Source organism: Symsagittifera roscoffensis, chromosome 3 (genome assembly GCF_963678635.1).
Source record: "Symsagittifera roscoffensis chromosome 3, txSymRosc1.1, whole genome shotgun sequence".
NCBI lineage: Eukaryota > Metazoa > Xenacoelomorpha > Acoela > Convolutidae > Symsagittifera > Symsagittifera roscoffensis.
Window position 1 is genome coordinate 48,935,433 of NC_087064.1, and position 21,057 is coordinate 48,956,489.

At 39.1% G+C, this 21,057-nt stretch overlaps 1 protein-coding gene across 1 annotated transcript in view; it reads right to left on the reverse strand.

Annotated features, from left to right (window-relative positions):
• Positions 1 to 5,621: 5,621 nt before the first annotated feature.
• LOC134842508 (translation initiation factor eIF2B subunit delta-like) overlaps positions 5,622 to 21,057 on the reverse strand; it is a 55,535-nt gene continuing 40,099 nt past the window's right edge. The window contains exons 2-5 of the mRNA XM_063858889.1: positions 14,523 to 14,647; positions 10,618 to 10,897; positions 6,244 to 7,287; positions 5,622 to 5,921 (exon numbers count right to left, since the gene is read on the reverse strand). Coding sequence (XP_063714959.1) covers positions 5,673 to 5,921; positions 6,244 to 7,287; positions 10,618 to 10,897; positions 14,523 to 14,602 — 1,653 coding nt within the window. The 5' untranslated portion in view covers positions 14,603 to 14,647 and the 3' untranslated portion in view covers positions 5,622 to 5,672. The remainder of the gene's footprint in view (positions 5,922 to 6,243; positions 7,288 to 10,617; positions 10,898 to 14,522; positions 14,648 to 21,057) is intronic.

Here is a 21,057-nt window from a genome sequence, read left to right on the forward strand (position 1 = left end):
AGTAAAAACCAATCAGACATCAGCTCTTCGTCTAAATGAAGGTCGCTAGGGTAGGGGCGACAATTCCCGCGTCACTCTTTCGATTGGCACTTTTGTGACTTGAAACTCTTATTCTTTTTTCTGAAAGTGTAAACTCAGCTTCCAGTATCAGTCAAATAGCTCTTTAAAAAAACGTTTCCAGTCTGCGTAGTTTAAAACTTGCTGATATTATTGTTATTAATATTATTGTAAAACTTTCGATTCGTGAGAAGGCACCACAAATTCTGGAAAACTCATTTTCGGCGTTTATTGATTGTTAAGGATATCACAATTTTTTATTAGTTGACTTTTATAAATGGTGACCATTACGGTCTGTATGTTCAAGGTTCTTTCGATAGTTATTGATCTTTCTTCGAAATATTCGATTTGAACAAAGGTACCGAAAAATTCTGGAGAACGTCATTTTCACTTTTTTATTAGGATCACATTTTGCCAAAACAAAATCTAGGCTAAAAGCATGTAGAGCCTGGCTTATTGAGAGCCTCCTCATCTGCTCGCCAGTCGTTGCGAGAGGGCTGCTTTTCGAATGACAGTTGTTTTGACCAATCAGAACGTAGCTATCTCTGTAAGGGCTCACCGCGAGAGGGCGACTTAATTTATGCACATTCTATTGACCAATCAGATCACATCGTTCTTAATTTATTCACAGTTGCCACTTTCTCAGCCTGTTTCCGAAATCTACCCCCATTCCAAAATTTTCTTGTCGTGTTGATGGTCGTTTTCATCCTACTGATATTTTTGGATCAATTTTTCTTGCAGACAGTGATTTGTTCGGATAACCCTCTAACTTGGGTAACCGATTTCATTATTCTCTTGCTTTTTCAGAGATTAATGAATCATTCAACTTCGCGGGAAGACAGCTTCAAACGGCTGCTGAATCAGTTGGTTCCTCTGAAATGAACGTGGCTCACGGTAAACTTTTTGCGGCAGGTGGCACGGACGGGTGCAGTTCGCCGGCGGCGGAAATTATTTGCTGAGGTCTGTGTGCCCGTATACTAGCAAACTTTCGTTCACGCAGGTTGAGCAAGTCTCGGTCAAGCACACAGTCGCAGGAACAAGTGCTCAGTCTGGGCATTCTAGAGTCTTCCATTGCCGCTCGAAACCGGAAGTCACTGTCGGGTTTTGTGGGGATCCTTCATGCTGACGTGTTATCAGAGCTCACAGAAGAAAATCCTAGCCTTCGTTTGACGAAACGGGCCCTGATTAACAATGATTATGAAAAATTTATTCGGATTTATGCACATCTGTAATCATTTTAGTAGTGCTCGTCAGTGGTGAACAGTTGTTTTGTGGTGGACAACCGGATTTTGATTCCGGATGTGCGGTAAAAGGAGATTTAGCGCGACTTCTTAGGTCCCATGCGGACCAACTTACGATGGTGGATGCGGCCCAGTAGATTTGGTGGCCCCGGATGCATCGAGATATCATCCAGATGTGTAAGGACTGCCTGAAGAGTACAATATCTGGTAACATCCGCAAATCTAACGTTTCAATTAATCCACCCAAGCCTCAACCATCCTTACTAGTTGCGTACGAGGAAGTCCAGTTGGACTATGCCGGTCCTTTACAAGACCATGCGGGTAACCAAACGCACATTTAGGTCGCAACCGACCGATACTCCATCAGCTATGCTTACCCGATCAACTGGTGGTAAAAAGATTTTAAAACTCTTGAAGTCTTATATCCATCACAATAGCATCCCTAATTCTATCAAAGCAGACCAGTATTCGGGATTTAAAAATAAGTTCGTTGAGTCCTTTTTAGGGAGAAAAATATCCCTCAGCAATTTTGCCCGCAGGGGGATAATCTGGGCAAAGTTTGGTGGAACGCACTATTCAGACTATCAAACTTCAGCTAGTAGCTGCTAAATTAAGTCCGGATTTTACTATCATTCAGGATACTCTTTATCAAATTATTGAGGATATTCGCGTCATTAAAATTTCGGTTACGGGATTTTTCCCCGTTTGAGTTATAATTTGGTAGGGCTCCAAATAAGGAGTTCTCTATTGCAGTTGAGCGTCTTTCTTCACGAGTTAATTTAGATTAACAACAGTTTGGTCGAGATCTACTTACAGCAGAGCAGCGTCGGGAGCAGGATCAAAGTTGTCCGAAAGGGGCAGTCAAGCCCATCCGTGTAGCCTTATTTTGGTGGTCCAACCAGTTCCCCCGCTGAGACCCCGCCTTACAAGACTATGGAAAGTTTAGCCAAACTAGTGGCTCGCCCTGAAGAAGACCATCATGCGGGACTTCAAACCATTAAGACCCTGACGGAAAGAAATCATGTCCTAGCCGCTACTCTACGCTCTCATCTCTCAGCAGGCACTATTCAATTCCGAAGCCAGCGGAGCAACTCCGATTGTCAAGAGCCCAGCGTTATTTAGATTATCTAGTTTTCAATGAACGAAAAAAGTCGAGATATTCCGCAAAATTCTAATCAGGAATTCCGGTCGGGATTTATTCAAGCCCTTTAAGGGTAAAATTGTCCGAATTACTGGGACGACATATAACACTGATAAGGATAAAGTCATTCGGAGGAAACACCTTGCGGTTCGTCTTAAATCATCTCTTTCGGGGTTTTAGGCAAACAGGTCTCTCCGGCCAAGAAGGGGCGGCATTGCCCAGCAGCGTCTAGCTTATCCTCTACTTCACCAGAACAGAAGACAATGGGCCTCACTGACCCATCACCGCATGAAACCGCATAGCAGCTAAAATGGTTCTGGTCCCCATTCGTCCAAAACACACAGCTCTTCAATCTGCGTCAACCCTGCTCAGGCGGAGCAAGTAGTCGAAACACCTCATGAAAGGTATCATGGACGCTCCGGGCACCTGTCGAAACCAAATCAAGGACAATCCTGTGGTTGATCTGACGGTCTGTTTTTCCACATCAAGGAACCTTTTGAACACGTCTGTTGCCAAGCCCCAGACACCGTCATCATCGAAGGCATTTTTATTAACAGGTCAAAACCTTATTCCAATATCGTCGGATGACGAATCGTCTCTGCCGAAATCGCAAGATCCTTAAATTCTGCCAGAACCTATTCCACAAAACCCAAGCGAGAGCTTCCCACCCGCAGGTGGTTCAGATGGGGACAGAAATTACTCGTCCGCCTCTAATTCATCACGAACTCCCTCCCGAAGGAAAAAGCAACTTCGTTCTTCGGCAGTCCTATCCGTCTCCTTCAATTTCGTCAGCTCCACTCCGGTGCAGTCCCAATTATTGAGCCCAGATGTTGACTCTCAGGATAAAAGGTTCCGTTTCGTCCAGGACAGCCCAGCCGAGAAATTTTCTGGGGACCTTTCTCGGATCAATCCACCCCATGTTTTAGAGGATTTTACAAGAAAATTCGCTCGCTTCTCTGAGTCATCGTCAGCAAAGTCTTCATCTGAGAACCCTTAACAAAGAAATGTTAAATAAACATTATCCCGACTCGGCATAACCAAACTCGCGTTATTTCAATCTACGTTCAAAACTTTTAGTACTTTTCTCAATTCATTATAGTTTTTCGGCTGAGTTCCTAAACTTTTGTGTCTATTTTTTTAAAATTCTTGTCCCACAAAATAATTTTCTCTAGAGGGGGAAAAAGGGTATAGTGCAGTTTCTATGCCTTTTGTTAGGCCATATTTAGATTGTTCATTTGTTTCATTCTGAAGGCCAAGGTCGTTGACGACTTGCCACGACGCCGCTAAGATGATGCTAAACTTTCTACTAACTGTCTCTTTATGAAATATTTATATTGATATAAATTAGAATTGTCATGACAACTATTTATATACGCTATCTATTTACATATACTAACAAGATGAATTAAGTCTTGGTCTTAGTTTTATTTGAGTCATTCGGGTTACAACAGAGTTATCTAGCTTCTGCAAAAACTTCAAAAAACAAACAGAATTTCCGACCAGTTTCATAGATAAAATCAGAGCAACTGAATTATAGTTACTTTCAAGCACTTTTAATTATTCAAACTTCGGAGAAAACATTTATCAATTTGGAGCTAGTTGAATATCTATATTTGTTTATGTTAAACATTTGCTTTTAAAATGAAGCCACTTTGAAAAAGTTGTAGATAATTTATTATTCAGTTTTTAGATCTTTATAAAACGAAAACTATCCTAGCGGAAATCGAATTTTTGATAGCCAGTGCTCCACTCAATCTGCGAAAAGCAACAGACACGAAAGCTTACCTAGAGAGTATTCCGACTAATTGAAAACAAAATTACGCATAAATAAAGATGCTCCCAAACAGAATTTGCTGATTTATTTGTTCTCGGCTCTTTTCCGGTTTCCCATCCCTTGTAAAATTACAAAACAAAGCTGTTCAAAAGTTGTTCACACGGCATGTTATGCATGTTGTACAAACTTGTTCACCTGTTCACGCTGACATTTATGAACGCATTTTATAACATGACAAGTCATTTTAAATACTTGTCATGTTATACCGAAATACTTGTCATGTTAGACTTTCATACCAAATTTCAGAAAATATCAAGGGGGAATAGTAACCCGTCTTGCTGAGCTCAAGCTCAATTTAATTTTGGTACTTTTAGACAAAAAATAAGTGCGATGATAATCAAAAAATAGCCACAGACAGTTGGAAAAAAGTCTGGAATGCAAGGAAACAGAAAAAAAAAACCGGCCTGTTCTTTTTTGAAAAACCGCAACTTTCGAATTTGGAAAACAAATAGATGACACTTTGAATTTCAAGAACAGTTGATGACTGACACTTCTTTGATTAAATAAACTTAACTTGAGAAGACTGGATCACTAGGTTAAGTTTTTAGTAACGCTGGGAAATCTGAAAGTTTAAATCAACTTTCGAAACTAGAAATCGATCAAATTTTTGTGACTTTTTCTTTTTTGCTGTTCGATAGTCGAGTTTGCATTCCTTTCAACAAGGAAATGAAGTGAACTTCTAGTGAAACCGCGAAAAAAAAAACGAAATTTAGCATGAACAAACTGAGTTTTGTTCCAAAACAAACAAAAATCAACAAGACCTATCTAAGAGGATTCACTACGTTTATGACTCTTTATACCACGCTGTATGTACATTGGCACCCAATTTTTTCTGTTAGACAAGGATCGAAACTATCACAACTCTTTATGACTAAAGAACCACCTTTCACGCATAGTATTTAAGCTGCAATATCAAACTATTGAACGTTTTATCGTGTTTCATACTCATACAAAAAACCTACTTCTGAAAAAGAAAAGACGAAAGTTCCCGCCAAAGATTTTCATATATTTTTTGAAAACAAATATGCAAATATAAAATAAATATAACTATGTTTTTTTCCAATATCTCTTGTATACCAAATAAGTAGATTATGAGGAAACAATACTTCAATTCACAATTATAACCTAAAAAATGCAGCTCTTAGAGTTAGGAGTGAGAGAGAAGAGTTATTTCTACTTGTCTACCTACTCTTCCGTCTACCCGATGATCCAACCAACTCTATGACACTCTACCTTACAATTCAAAAGTTCCCAACCTATCGGTTGATGCCCGGCATGAGAAACCACAGCACAGTTCAATGTTTAAAGTCCATGGCTAAATTAATTAAGTCAAGAAAAAAGTTTAAAACGAGGACGATCAAAAATTAATTAACTTCATTTTACAAAGTTGCATTCACTATCATAAATAGTCTTGCAAGTCTTTGCACTTCCATCTGTAAATGACAGGAACCGAGAGACTGGGCATGGAACCCACCTCACTTACAACCACAGCGACTAAAGAGGGAGGCGTCACATCCAGAGCACAGTTCAGGACACTCAGAAACGGAGAAGACTCTTTGGGTGCAACTGATTCTGGCTCACATCCGGGGAAGAGAGACTCCAGATGACTGCTGTTGCGAATACCCCGATCAATTTCTGGGTTGAGAATCTGAAATAAAAAATCATTAGCTAATCCAATAAACTTTTGACGCAAGATTAGCCTTATCATAAAGAACTCTCATTTCAAATTTCTTGAATCAGTGTTGTATCAGGAAAGCAGCCACAAACACTGACAGCCTAAGTCGACCTGAAGATATAAAAAAAATCAATCACAATGCGTATCATGCTACGCTAAACACATGGTAGCTAGGAGTCTCGAATAGTTTCTTTCACATTTTTTGTGAGGGAAAGACTCGAGCTCGATTCAATTTCAATGGGCAAGAAAAACAACATTCACGCGAATTTCGATCATTTAATGAGTATTTTCTCACCAGAGGTTCCAGTTGCAACAACTCATTTGACACTATTGAGTCCGTTTGAATCTTCTCGCTAAACTTGAATGTCTCACAACAGACAATCACAGGTTTGTTGAATGCCTTCGCAGACAACATCACCAAACCCGATCCAGCACTGGCCATCACAGCCCCGTTGCCTAGCAACGCATGAGCCCCAATTAACACTTTAGTTACTCGTGGCATCCAGTAACCAATTGAAGTAACCAATCCATAGTTACATTGTATACCCAGATGTTCCAATTGGGCCAGGGTTCGCCTTCCGGGAAAAGAAGGCGAACTGTCAATAATAGTTACAGAAAAGTTCCTTGACTTAGATGCAGTGTCCAGGAGCCGCAATGCTGTTGACGAGTGTGCGAATGTTAGAAGATGGTCTCCGTTTTTGATAAACGAAGCCCAATTTTCCTCTGCAAGAATAGCATCTCTGCTGAGTTGCACCTTGTTGCCCAAATATTCGCCCACCGCTTTGGCTACTTTTGATGCACTCGATTCATTTTCTTCGTCAACCGCTAAATTTGAAATCCGAGATTTCAGGAATCGTACTGCATTTTTAGTACTCACAGGAAGAGCTCTGCAAGAAGCAAGAAAACTTGTATTTAATTTCAGTTGTTTCTCAAACTCACGTGAGAAAGGTTTCTCAGGGTCTAAGCTACGCAGACTATCTATCAATTGGAGAACAGCTTGTAAGAAAGTAACACAATGCTCGTCGTCATTTCGCCGGAATGCTTCTACATGAGCAGATCTGACTCCAAGTCGGACAAATGCTGGATGCAGGTTATGATCATCAAACTTCATTCCACTGGTTATGGTCGAAGGTTTCACAGGTTGGGGCAGATGAAGAAAGAATGAAACTTGACCTTGAGAACTCTCAATTGTTCTGTCTTGAGGAGTCTTTAATTTGTCTTCTTCGGTCTTTTCAGGCAGCTGGACTGTTTTTGAGCTTGTGAGCGCACTCAAATTAGCAGCTGTGCTTCCGTCACTATTTGATGTCGCGCTGGAGTTTTTAGCTGCTTTGGCTTGTCTCTACAAAACATACTCTACAAGAATGAGAAAATCGGGTCTAGGACTAAATCCCCCAGGATAAAATCCCCCAGGATAAAATCCCACCGGATATAATCCCCCAGGACTAAATCCCCCGTAGGACCAAATCCCCCTAGGACAAAATCCCCCAGTTTCTAGTTTAAAATCCCCCACATTCGAATTCAACAAAACAGCGACACTAAAACTTGAATTAAAAGATGAAAGATAATTAACAGAAAAGAAGTAGATAGATTAAAGACTAAAAACTAAAAGGACAAGTTAACAGCTATGGCTTTAAGATAATCCAACTCCTTGTAGTTAGCGGCAGAGCATACAATTCTCTTTATCCTCCCAAAATTATCTTCTTTCCTTGTATGGACTTTCTTGCCGAGCTGCATTTGAGCAAAACTGAACGATTGCAGTGATTGCTGCCTCTGAATTGCCTCAATGAACTTCCAAATGTCAGGATTTGACATTTGGAGCATAGATTCGAATCCACGGTGGAATCCTTCAAGGGCATTGTTTGTTCTGGGGAGGTCGTCAATGGTCCTGAAGTAAACGTTCCACATATCCATGTCGAATCGCGATTTCCGTCTCGTCGAGTTTCGCATTTCTTTGCCAACAAAGGTGTCCTCAAAATAATTCTTGATGTCGTCAGGAATGTGGCAAGTTACTAGTATTTGCTTATACCAGGCTTCTACATGTAAGGGTGGGGCAAACGCAAGAGCAGCTAAAAGACGTATAGCTAGGTTAAAGTCTTTGTCCTCGCGATACTGAACTGCATAACCAAATTCGAGTATCTTTCTGTAAATGGCTTGCGAGAAGTGAAAGAAACAACCTTTGATTTCTGTGTCTGGAAAGTTGTCACCCACAGAATTAATGCAAGCCATTTCAAAGTCCATCATGATTGAACTGGGGGGGACGATATCTGCTTTCAAGTTTGACCAGAAAGCGTTGTACGTTTCTTGTCGTTTATCGGGGAGCAGGGCATAGATACACGGAAAAGTTGTTCCATCTACGAAGCAGTGGACAGTGTATACTTGGTAGAAGTTATCAGGGCAGCTTTTAAAGGTTCCATCGATGAACCAGTTTCCATACGAGTTTAAGATTTCGATATTTTTGTTGGTTGCGAACACCAAATAACGTTTACCTGTTCCCGGAACTGTCGAATCTTCCAGAAGAAAATCCTCTCCATTCATGGTTTGCATGTATTGAACAGGCAATTCAAAATCGAAGCCTGTTGGGATGGGTGGCTGGCTACGGTTTTCATGTCGAATTCTTCTTATCCTTCGTTTGAGGTGAGGCACCACCGGCATCTTCGATGAGCATTCTGGTGTGGCTTTCGCCAGGGCATTTGACAGCACCTTTTGTGTCGAAGAGTCGGTGCAAGCCGCTGCGTCCGCTTTGATTTGCTCGTTAATGGTATACGTTTCCATCAAGGCATAGTCTGGGCCGTGTGTGTGTTCATGTGGCGACGATTTGAGGAATTCGCCCTTTGAAGTCCATATGCTTGCCTTACATTGTTTCTTTGATCGCCGCAACTCGCACTCCCACTGAATAGAATTGACTAACTCTCTTTTCTTATAGTAAGCGTAGTTATTGTGAAGCGCTTTCTGGCCCCCTTTGTTGCTTAACACAAATTTGACTTTATTATTTTGCATTGTAATTGTTTTGAATGAGTCGGTAGTTAACAAAATGCACGTGTTTTACAAACTGAACAAAATTTTGCGTCAAGAAGCAAACGTTTAATTGCTAATGGGGGGATTAAATTGCGACCACGCAAATTGGTATCACACCTGTTTCACTAATCGTTTTGCTGGGACTATATCGGGTGTTAATTTGTTTATCAGCCAACATAAATTAACGTTAAATTAAGTTCAAAATCATGTTCAAAATTTCGGACCCCCCCAAAATCAACATTCCTTGATCCTAGAGGTCTGAAATTTTGACACAATAAAGAAGATGGTTTTCTAGGAATCGGGGACTTCCTTTCACACCATCCCGCACCCCCACCTTAGTGGAAGCGCGGGATTTTTTACCCCTAGGGGTAAATTTAACAGACCTTTACATTGATTGCACAAAATGTCATATTTGGGATTCGAACTCACGCTGAAGGAATCAACATTGTTTTCCATTCACTTGTCGTACTGACTGTGCCACGTGGCTTATTAATTTTTGCAATCGAAGCTCATTCTTATAGGAAGTCAACTGAATGCTGGAATCTTAAAGTTGCTAAAAAGTCACGTCAAAATGGCGATGCATGTATAAATGGAAGTCAGTTCAAAATGGAATCAATAGAAACATGAAATTATATAATGTGTACAGTTTGATTTCCATTATAGTAAATAAAATATGGGGGATTTTGTCCTAGTGGGATTCGGTCCTATGGGGGATTTAGTCCTGTGGGATTATATCCGGTGGGATTTTATCCTGGGGGATTTTATCCTGGGGGATTTAGTCCGCGAGCGGAGAAAATCATATGAATTCAGAGCATTCACAAAAATGCGCTAATTAAATTAATTGTTAAATAACAGATTCATCACAGCGCCAACTGCTTTTGAGCTGTGTATTGGAAAGAACTTTTTTTGATTGCGCCATTATTTGCGTCAAAGTTACAAGAGTAAAGAGACCTGAATCATACCAGTTTCATGCGCAAGAAATTTATGACGGACAAAGTTTTTGAAAAATTCAAAACTTTTAGATCAGTCATTCCGATTTTTAGAGCTTTGCCAAAACTCATTAACAAGGATAACCGGTTACTGTACAAGTAGCACAGAATGTTCCGACCATAGTCTAAAAAATATTAAAAAAGTTTTTTTGGGTCGTTTTTTCTGCGTAGTGTGATAAAAGGATCTGCACGAAAACTGGAATTTAAGAATATTCGACAGTCATATCAACAAAAAAAATTTAACATTTTTTAAAATTTTGTTCCAGAACTTTTATGAACTTTTGAAGTTTTTATTTCCAAATGGCGCTTAAAAACTCCAGAAACAAAATTACTTGAATAAAAGTAAGTTTTCACAGCCTAAATCGAGCAAAAATAAGCTACTGTAATCTTGCTTCCTCGCATTATTTGTTCGAAATTGGACTAAAAATAAAAAATTTTAAACCTGTTTTTCTCGATACTGGGACTCTTTTGCGTGGAGAACTGATGGAAAAAAACTGGAACACCCTAATACAAAACTCCTCCCCATTTTTCAAATAGTCGGAACAATAAACCAAGCAAAATTTCAATGTTTCGGTCGATTTGTCGCGTCTTTCAAATTCTGCAAGTCGTCGCATACGACCAATCGATATTAGCTCACTGTTATCACTAACAAAGGCAGTACATACTTGGGCCTCTTGCATAGCTCGTCTTTCGGCCTTAGTCATCTGGGACTGCTTGACTCCAGTGGTTACTGCAACTGGCACATCAGTCGGATCAGTCCTTTCAGAAGAATCCTCTTCGCCTGATCTCAACTTGTGCCCTCCTTTTTCCGCTACTTTTTCCGGTTGTTCTCCTTTATTGTCGATAGAATCGTTTGCTTTAGGGTCTTTCTTACTTGACAAAGCATTCTCATGTTCCTTTTCTTTGACTTTCTCCAACCTGCGTAGTTTCTTCAACTCCTTAGCACTGTGAATAAACATCAAAATTATTCATCAGTTTAGACTGATAATATCGGAAAGAACGCCGCATCTTCTTCGCTTTCTCAGTCATCCACCACTATCATAAAACGAAACTCATTTTCGATCCCAGAAAAGTTTCCTCGAAGCCTGGCAAGTCACAATTTCTGGAGACTTGGTTTGCTGCTATGCCATCTTACTTTCTTATAATCTATTACAATTTCGTACCACAGGTACTTAATGCATTTCTGTAACTTTTCTCAAAAACTGACTAGCAGCATCGAAAATTTTGTCCATTTGGATTCCACTTACTGTTTTAGAAACGCCCGGAAAATTAACTAGGTCGACCTGAATAAAACTTGAAAGCCAACATCCATATTACCCACGCGACACGTGTTTTCTGAATTTGATGAAAAAACATCAAGCTTAGATAATTACCGATACACAATTCTCTCCCCATTCATTTTTTATTTTACCGGCCATCAACACAAAACCAACAGTCGTGAAACAATGAATCAGCTCAGTCAAAAAGTCAGCCCAGTGAAACGAGAAGAGGCCCTTGTCAACTTTAAGAAAGTTGTTAGCATTATACTAATGAGGAATTTTCAGGTAAATAAGGTGTAATTAAGGTATATAAAGTCATAATAAAATAAGCAACTGAAACAAAAATTTTTGAGAAAAGTTACTTGAAAAAATAAAACCAAATTTTTCTAAGCTTTGCCGTTTTTTGAAAACTTTGATTTCAAAAGGCGCTAAAATACTCAAAGTACACTAACGTTACTCAAGTAAGACTAAGTTTTTACGTTTTAAACTAAGCTATTGTAAGCTTTTAAGCAGTTAAAATAAGACTGCCCGCTCGCTTTATTCGCTCGAAATAAGACAAAAAATCAAAAATTTCAAACCGGTTTTTCTCGACACAGGGAATATCTTTTTGAAATTTATTAATGTGGTTCGAATCACGACTGTAAGGGCATAATATGATATATCACTCAACCCAGTCCGATGATTGTTTGTGGTACCTGATCTTGCGTGGAAATAAAAGAAAAAAAACTAAAAACAAACTTCCCGAATACAAACTTCCTCTCCACTTTCAATGGTCGGAACAAATATTATACTCGAATTTATAAATTGAAAAATCAAAAATCTACACAGGAAAAGCAGCACCCCTTGCCACACAGAACAAGTAACGACACAGAACAAATCAAAAAATGCTCGAAAATGTTTTTAAAAACTTATTTATCAAAATTAATAAAACTTATTTCAAAACATTGCCAAAAGAATACCATGTGAAATTAGCATCGGGAAAAAACTTACCGAGCGGTAACAAAGCCGAAACTATCGTACCATTAACCCTTTAAGCTTAAGCGAAGGAAAATTCAACAGAGAGGCAAAGCTTCGCTTCGCAAACACTAAGCGAGAACACGACAAAAAGCAGTTCTATAAAACGCAACAAGAAAAAGTAAAAAAAGCCTTGAACTAATATAAAGATTGCTACATCTCGGATTCGAACCTACTACATGCTGGGACCTAGCAATTCTGAGTCTCACGCACGAAGCCACGGACGCTTAATTACCAAACACTAGCCAAAAAAAGCAGAGAACAGATGCTAACCGGTCCCACCTTGAGAAGGCGGATGGCACATGGACCCCTCAAAACATGCGAAGTGGGATCGGAACGCACGACCCTCGTGTTGATAAACGCATGCCGGTTCCCCCCCCCCCCCGCACATAGCAAATTTTTTAGTCATAACGGCTAAATGCGTGATAATAAGATGTAAAGTATGAAGACAAATCTGTTCACAATACATGGTTTGTTCAGCATGCAAAATTTCATTGCATCATGACAACAAAAAATGGTTTTTAAACTTTAATTTCAATTGTGGGGGGGGGGGGGGGGTGAAAAAGAGCTCGCAAGCTTTACCCCACTCGCCCAAAGCAGCATACTTTCTTCATAAAACTAGCCCAATGAGAAAACTGGATCAAAAGGTATTTTTTTTATTCTGTTGGGAAACAAGTCATTCACGTTTCCCATTTTTGCACCCCTTCCGCATTCTTAATAGGAGAGCAAAATTGCTTTCCTTTTAGCAAATGAATTTTAAAATAAGCAAATGTCAAACCGCCGAAGATCAAATTTGGCGTGATCAATTTTTAGGACTTTTTCCGGACCAAATCATTAAAACTCATCATGGCCTATATTAGTGCCTTCACTACACGTTCATTGATATTTAAACAGTACAATTCAATCAACTTTTTACGTATATTTGCTTTGTCACAAGTCTGACGCATTTAAACTCATTTTCTATCGCATCTAGATCTGCACATGTTTTCATATTCTCTTTTCTTACGCTTGAAGCCAAATTTAGCCTCTAATCTGACTTAGGACTGAAATAAGACTACCGTTTTTCGTTTCCGGTCTAATTACAGTGGCCAGAAAATTAAGGGAAATTACGATTTTAGACTAACGAGACGCCATATTAACTCACCTGATCTGAGAGTGACTCTCTTCTTTCTTACCTTAAGAGGAAAAACCGACTAGCGTAATAAGTCAAGAAAAGATAGCCAGCCATCAAAAAATGATAAGTTCAAAAGTAATAGCAACGTCTGATTTACAAAGTTCATAAAACACGTTTTAACTCGATTAACTCGGAAGGTTCAATGCTCACAAAAGGACTGATGCGTGTTGCAAGCTTGCCAGTCCTGAGCCACGAAATCTCTACGAAGACAATGGGAGAGAATTTTAGCAATCAGACCAAATCAGTCAATTTTTGAAGTAAAAAATATGAGCGAATCAAAAAATATATGTATATATATATGTATATTGTGCGAAATTATCGAAATAAAATAAATCAGGCAGTCAAATAAAGTCAAACTAGCACGCGCTTCTCCAATAATCAATCAGCTCGCAAAAATTAGTTGTTCCATGAAGCCAACCGGATTGCAAAAAACCATGTTTTTCTTCAGCAAGCTAATCAAGCTATGAAACTTTGAATAATTTCAAGTTTTTTGATAAAGAGAATCGAATAGTGAAAAGTTTAGGTTTTTCTATGACGCCATTCAAGCGATAAAATTTGAAATACTTCAATTGTTTCTCAGAGCAAATCTGTCCGCAAAAATTTAAATTTTTTAGCCAAGCGATTCTATTCCAGCTATGGAACTATGGAAAATTTCACGCTACTTCATACTAAATTGGTTCGCGAAAAATTTTCTAAGCAAGCTATTCAAGCTATGAAACTTTGAAATATTTTATAACGCGAATCGGTTTGCTAAAGGTTAGGTTTTCTAAGCATGGAGGTAGATGTTCGTAGTTGTGTTGATTAGGTTCAGGCTGAAATGAACTATAAACACAAAAGTTAGGACAAAAAGTGGGCGGGTACTGCCGAGCCTTAAAGTTGAATCGAGCTCATGTTGTTTAAAAATTTTCGAAATTATTTCAAAAAAAAATTCTAGAATATTAAAACTAAAAAATCTAAATCGTTAAACTCATTTTGAGTGAAAAACTCTATAATATTGTACTCTACATTCAGAAGACTTTCTTAAACGTTGAGCTCAATAATCGCTCTCATACATTGTGCCTTATGGCAGCTGAAACATGGCTTTAACTTTTCTGTCAATCGTGTAGTATAGAAAATTTCCAACCTCAAGGCTTTGGTGGAGGCGGCATCGCCTTCCTCTGCTGCTCCCTTGGCCCCACTGGGCCGGCCACTTGTATCACTCATTCAGTTTTCAGTAGGTTGTTATAACTATTTCAGCTCATCATATCTGAAAAATGACTCTTATGATTTACACAAAAAGGCACAAAAGAGTAAGGCTTCGCCGAAACTCAAGATAACTGTTTCTAATAGAAAAATTTTAACTGCGCTGGGAAATCTAAAAACTTGAAAATATTTAAGATGAGCTTTTAAAAACAAATTTGATTAAAAAGGTTCTCCATTTGAAACTATTTTACGAAATCCATTTTCGGCCAAACAACCCGGAATCTTTCTGAAGGCGCCTTTGGAACCAATAAATGCTTATTTTCAAGGGGAGTGCGCGTCGAAATCTTCCAAAAAGTGCCAAAAAATAATTTTGGGCCTTTTTTAGAAAAATTGTCTGCTGCGCAAAAAATCATATCAAAATAGGTCTTCATGGTGAAAATCTACCCCAACGCCCACAAGAAAATCCAATTAAAATAAATCCGTACCTGTCTGTGACGATGCAAAATTTCAGGAAAACACGTCGAAGTCCAAAAACAATCGCTGGCGTTAAATAAGTATTCAGAAACATTTGTACAGCGATAACTAAGTCATCAAAACTTGTGAAAACAACGCAAAATTTTTCTTTTCAAAGGACGCAAAATTAGGCCACCAAGCGGATAAAACATAAGCCGAAACAAAATAGCTCTTCAACGGAACCAGTTCCAAAAAAATCACGATTTAAAGGAATTTATACTGACTACAGCCGCATTTGATACTTACTTTTGAGTTTTGTGAAGTGTATTTTGAAGCGATAAAATCAATTTTATTTTTGCAGAGGGTAGCTGCCAACATGAGATGCAGTTTTAAAGCGATATAATCACTTATGTTTTTTGCAGAGGGTAGCTTCAAATGTGAAAAAAACCAAATCAAAATCAATTAAAATGAACCAAATCAGTAAGAACCACAAAAGCAGCAGAAAACTGAAGTTATTTCACAATTTTAGTTTTCTGCCCTTTCTTTGTAATGTGGTTCGAGAAATCTGAACTTCTTGACAGCAAAAGGCAGCCAGGGTTAATTTTGTAATTCCAACTGCTGAAAATTGGAGGAACTTTATGTTCGCGTGTCTTTTAATATATTTGTTGCGACTACTGAAAGCGGTGAAGAACTTCGTTTTCGGGTGTGTTTTATTTTAAATTTTTCCTCGCTGGCGGCACGAGCGACCACTGAAAGCCATATTGCGATCACTGAAAGCTGTGAGAAACTTGGTCTTCGGGTGGGTTTCAATTTGTGTTTATATTTTTTTTTTCACGAAAAATCTGGCATCATAATTAATCATCAGAATGAGTTGAGTGATGTATCATATTTGTCATACCTCAGTGTATGAGCGTGAATAAAATGAATCCGAACGGATGGATAATGGTAGTTTTTGTATGAATTTGAATAAAACAGCTGTTGTTCAGAAACATAAATTATCGTCTGAGACTTGCTCATGGACTTCAGTTGGCATGCAGCCGTATCAAGGTCAATTGACCAAAAAAAATATAAATAAATATGTTACTCAAATTAATACATAACAACGATTATGAGTTTATCTATCCGTACCGGATGACACTCCCTCTTTTCTAGAAACTTTAAGTTTCAATCTTTTGAGTTCTATAGTCGCTTGAGGACTCATATGCGTTTTCTCTCTCTTGTCTATTGTGCACTATTTCATTGGTTCGTCTACTTCTTGATTGTTGTTATCGTCTTCGAGTTTTTCGTGTTCCTCTTGTGTGGCCTCCTTGTTTGCGCTATTGTCTGTTAAGTTGCTGCTTGTCTTGTTATCGATATATAAGATGTCCATCTTGTTTGGGCTTTCATCTGACAAAATAAGGTCGATAACTTTGTCCGTTTGTTTTGCCTTATTCTTCGGAATGATTGCCTCCAGGAAATTCATACACGCTTTGTATTCTGGTGATTTGTCCGCGAAGCCCATTTCTTGAATGGGCGATTTGAGGCTAGGTTTCGCCGATGGGTATATTTGATCCGATGGTGAATCAATGTTGAAGTTCACAGGCTTTTTGCGTGTGTCTGACTCATCGATGATATTGATCGGGATAGGGTCCCCAAAAGCTTTAGCCAAGGTTGAGTGACGTTGGCCAGTGGAGCGTCTCGATGGTGCCATGTTCGCTGACGTTGACGTGGTTGCTGGTGGTATTTTCTTTTAGTTAATCCTCTTTGGCGATGGTTCGGCCGCTTCCGAGTTTGACGACTTCTTGCTTGCTGTGTCACTATGGGTGATTGCTTCCGTGGTCGGGGCTTGGGTTTTTGTGATTTTCTCTAGCGAAGAAACACTCATTCCTCGCGGTTTGTCGCATGAACTTCCACCCGTCCTCTTTCCCGTTGGTTTGCCCCGCCGTTTGGTTGCGCTGTTTTGCATGTTACTCTGCTCCTTTAATGTTGTTTGCTCCTTTCTTGTCAACTTTCTTGTCAGCCCTGTTTCTTCATCTTCCCGGAACATACTATGCTGAGGTGCTGTTGGGTCCTCGATGTCTAAAAAACGAAGACAAAGCCCTGATCTTCGTGCCGAATTGTAGGCTACGTAGTCACTCAATGGTGATGGTCGACGCGGTCTGTAGATTAAAGGATTAGGTACAAAAGTAACCCCACTAATCCTTAAAAGTCTAGGTTGTTTCCCGAAATCCTGTACCCATACTGCATGTGGTGTGTATGTTAAAATCTTTCCGTCGATTGTTTTTTATTTTTATTGGAAAGTTTTGGGATCTTTTACTTTAGTTGCCACTCGGATTGTCTTTCTTGCAACTTGCTCTAAGCGTTTGTTAACGTTTTCGTCTGTGAGTGTTTGTATTCCTTTATACCTATTGTTTAATTTATCTATATTTATTGCTATGTTACGTTTGCGTTTCGCACCTGGTGTTTAATTTGATGTCTTGTCTGCTCCAATCGGTTGTGGTTGTAGTTGCTGTCGTTTATTGATCGAAACTTTATCCTCTGACCAATGTTGCAAGTCAAGCATTATTTCGGCTGGCAGAGGCGGCTTTGTGAGGTTTTTTCGATCTAAACATGCATGTTTTGCATTTTCCCAGTTAAGATTGGCGGGTGAACTAGTTGTTGCCAAGTTTGAAAGAGGAGTATTTGGTTTTCTGCTCATGCGTGCTTCGAAAGGTGAAATTTGGTTACACCATGTGGTGTAATGCGTAAAGTTTTAATTATTTCAGCAACGTCCGAAGCTTATTTTTATGGTGTAATTGCTGGATCTATTCTCATAACTCCTAGACGACGTTTTAATGTTTGTATCACTCTTTCTACCACTCCTATGGCTCTATGATTGTCGACCGGCACAAAAAGTAACTTAACATTATTGGCGTTAAGAAAAAAGTTGGAATTTTTTTGCTCCAAATGTTTGTCCTTGATCGCATCTTAGCCGACGGGGTACTCCGTTATTCGAAATATACCGTTGCATAAATTTTAAGGCGATATCTGCTGTAGTATTTGAAACAACCTCTGCTGTCGGGAATTTTGACCATTTGTCTATAGCAACGAGTATGTAAGCGTCTTTACTTAACTCATCTGGGAGGGGCCCGGCAAAGTCTAATTGTACTTCCTCATTTGGTTCTACTACCGAATCCATTTGGAATGATTGATTTTTGCCTATTATTGGTTTGAGGTTTTTACCTTGTTCTGTACAGTCCTTGCAATTTGGACGATTGATCGGTGGATGTGTGGGAACCACACGTTTTGGCATAAATCAAGCATTGCGTCCCACCCTGGGTGTGTCAAGTGTAGACTTTCCAGTATTGTCTGGCGCAGCTGTGTTGGTATAACGATGCGTTCGTCAATCAGCAGACAGTCCTCCCGCACAAGTAGCCTGTTTCGGACATTAAACCAATATTGTCCGTAGGCGGATTTTATTGCTTCCCAATCCCGCTTTTTCACAAAATTGATGAGCGGTCTGAGATTCCTGTCCTTTTTGGTAGCTGCGGCGATGAATTTGCCCCCCAGAACCTTTTGCAGTCGTTGTCGGAACAGCTGTGTTTCCTCCTCTGCTTCCGTCATTGTTGTTTGATTGACGGTTGCCACTATGCCTTCCGTTATTTCGTGGTGGCTAGCTTCCAGTTGCGGTGCTTCAGATTGTGTTCCTGACATCGACGGCGGTTCTTCATTTGGGGCGCATTCCTCTTGGCTTTCGATATCGAAGTTTATTCTTCTCACGAACACCTCGTTTGTCTCCGGATGTCCCTCCCTTAGTTCTGTTTGGGTTCCCACCAACACTTTATTAATGTCCATCTGTATTGCCACTGTAGTCTTCATTTTGGGGACGCACTGTTTTTCTGTTTGTGGATTTTCTTCAGTAAAGGTTATTGTCGGGAAGTTTTTGACTGGTGGTGGCCTTGAGGAGATTAATTCTCTGGCGTCCTTGATGTTTATTTGTGTAGTTGTCGATGCCGAAGTGTTGGCTGCTGCTTTCTTTTTCATTGGTGGTCGTTTGCGCAACCGAGGATCTGAGAGGCTTTCCTCCCTGTCTGATGTCCCTTGCCAGTTGTCTAATTTTTCCTCCTTTCGAACACGTGGGTTGAGGGATTTCACTTCGTCCGGAATGAATCCGCCTTTGTATTGTTTTAGATCCGGTTTTCTATTCATAATTGTGTGTCTGTGTATGAATTTGACGAAGTTTGTTGAATTTTTTAAACAATCTGGTAAACTTTGTCTTGAGTTTGTTGTTTGCGACAGAGCTGACCGATTTGCAGAATGATTTGAGCAGAACTGATGTAGTTTTAGTTTTTTCAGTTGACCGCTTGCGGAATTTTTGAGAGAATGCTGACTCAAATCAAGTTTTGAAGTGTTAATTGTTGTCCCTTTATATTCCGCGCGCTTTCTGATCAGCTGACACGGTGCAAGATTTTGATTGGCTAACTCATTAAGAATGACGTTGTCAATCAACCCCAAGTTATTTATGAATGTTTTAATTGATGCAACAACAAATTCCTCATCATACTCGCTTGGGGGTATTGCCAACTCAACCGGATTTCGTGACAAATAGTCAATTAGCCCCATTTTGTTACCGGCTAAGTGTTTGATATCGAAATGAAATGGGATTAGTCGATCAATCCATCTGGTTAATCTACTTTGACTGGTTTTTGATCTTACGCTTGCGTTTAAAGCGCTGATTAAAGCTTGGTGGTCTGTGATGACGGTGAAATGTTTCCCGTACAGATAATATTTGTAGTGTTCAATTGCCCACACTACACCGAGTAATTCTAGTTCGTTGACTGAATACTTTTCCTCGAGGGAATTCAAAAATCTTGAAGCATAAGCAATTGCCACTCAACCCAACCTCCTGGTTAATATTGTTCGAGTGATGCAACAAGTATAGTATTAAAACAGCAAGAAACATACTCATAACTATCAAAGAGGACTTCGAACATTGTTACCATTGATTAAAGAATTGAAAAAAAATCAAGTTTTTTTTAAAAAGCTCCGAGTATAGTTGATTTGGAGCAATAGAAAATTTGGGTTCTAATTCTATTGGACCTCAAAATAATATCGGAATTTGTAGGAATATAAATTTAGGTAAAAAAAATCAACCGAAAATATTTCGGCAGAATCAAATTCCAAAAAATTGTGTACTGTGTAAATTAGCATCAGAGCAAAACTTACCAAGCGGTAACAATGCCGAACTTACCTGAGCAAAATACCTTTATGCCAAAAAAATTCATTAAAAAAATTAAACAAACAAAAGCAAAACTTAAATCCTCTTCCTTTCAGAACACATACAAACGCACAAAAAAAAACTTTTTTCCGTCATCAAACACCGAATGTGGCCCCTAAGTCGATATCAAGTACGTCGCAAACAATTAAGCTGGAAAGAAGGCAAAAAATCAAACCAAATCGAGTTGACAAATTTACAAGCAATATGAAAAGCAAAAATTCGATTCGTCTGGATTTTCAAAACGCTTAAATAATTACAAGGAAAAAATGTGTAGTACAAAAATAAACGTTTCTTAGATGTGGCAACTAAGCCGACACATCATAAGCAGACAAAAATAGGCTCGACAAATTTATTAGAAGCAGAAAACTTCGCATTTGAAAAAACAAGTCATGTTCCTTTGTAGTCCCGGTTGTTTTGTTACCTCCAGGCTTAGAAGGTGAAAAAAACTAAACAATTTGACTTCATAATGAGCCAAATTCGTCCTGTGCATATGGTTATTTACTAAAAAAAAGTCTAGATCCCTATTGCCAAAACCTTGTTTATGGCCTGTGCATTAGTCCTGTGCATATGGCTATTTACTGAAAAGAAGTCTAGATCCCTATTGCCAAACCCTTGTTTATGGCAAGGGTAAACAGTGGCAAAGCTGAGGCTCGCACCACTTCTGATACAATAAGTATAAAATTAAAACAGTAAGACGCTCAAGAACTATCAAAGAAGACTTCGAACGTTGCTACCGCTGAAGAAAGATCTAATAAACAAAAACATTGGCTATCAGAAGCTTTTTTAT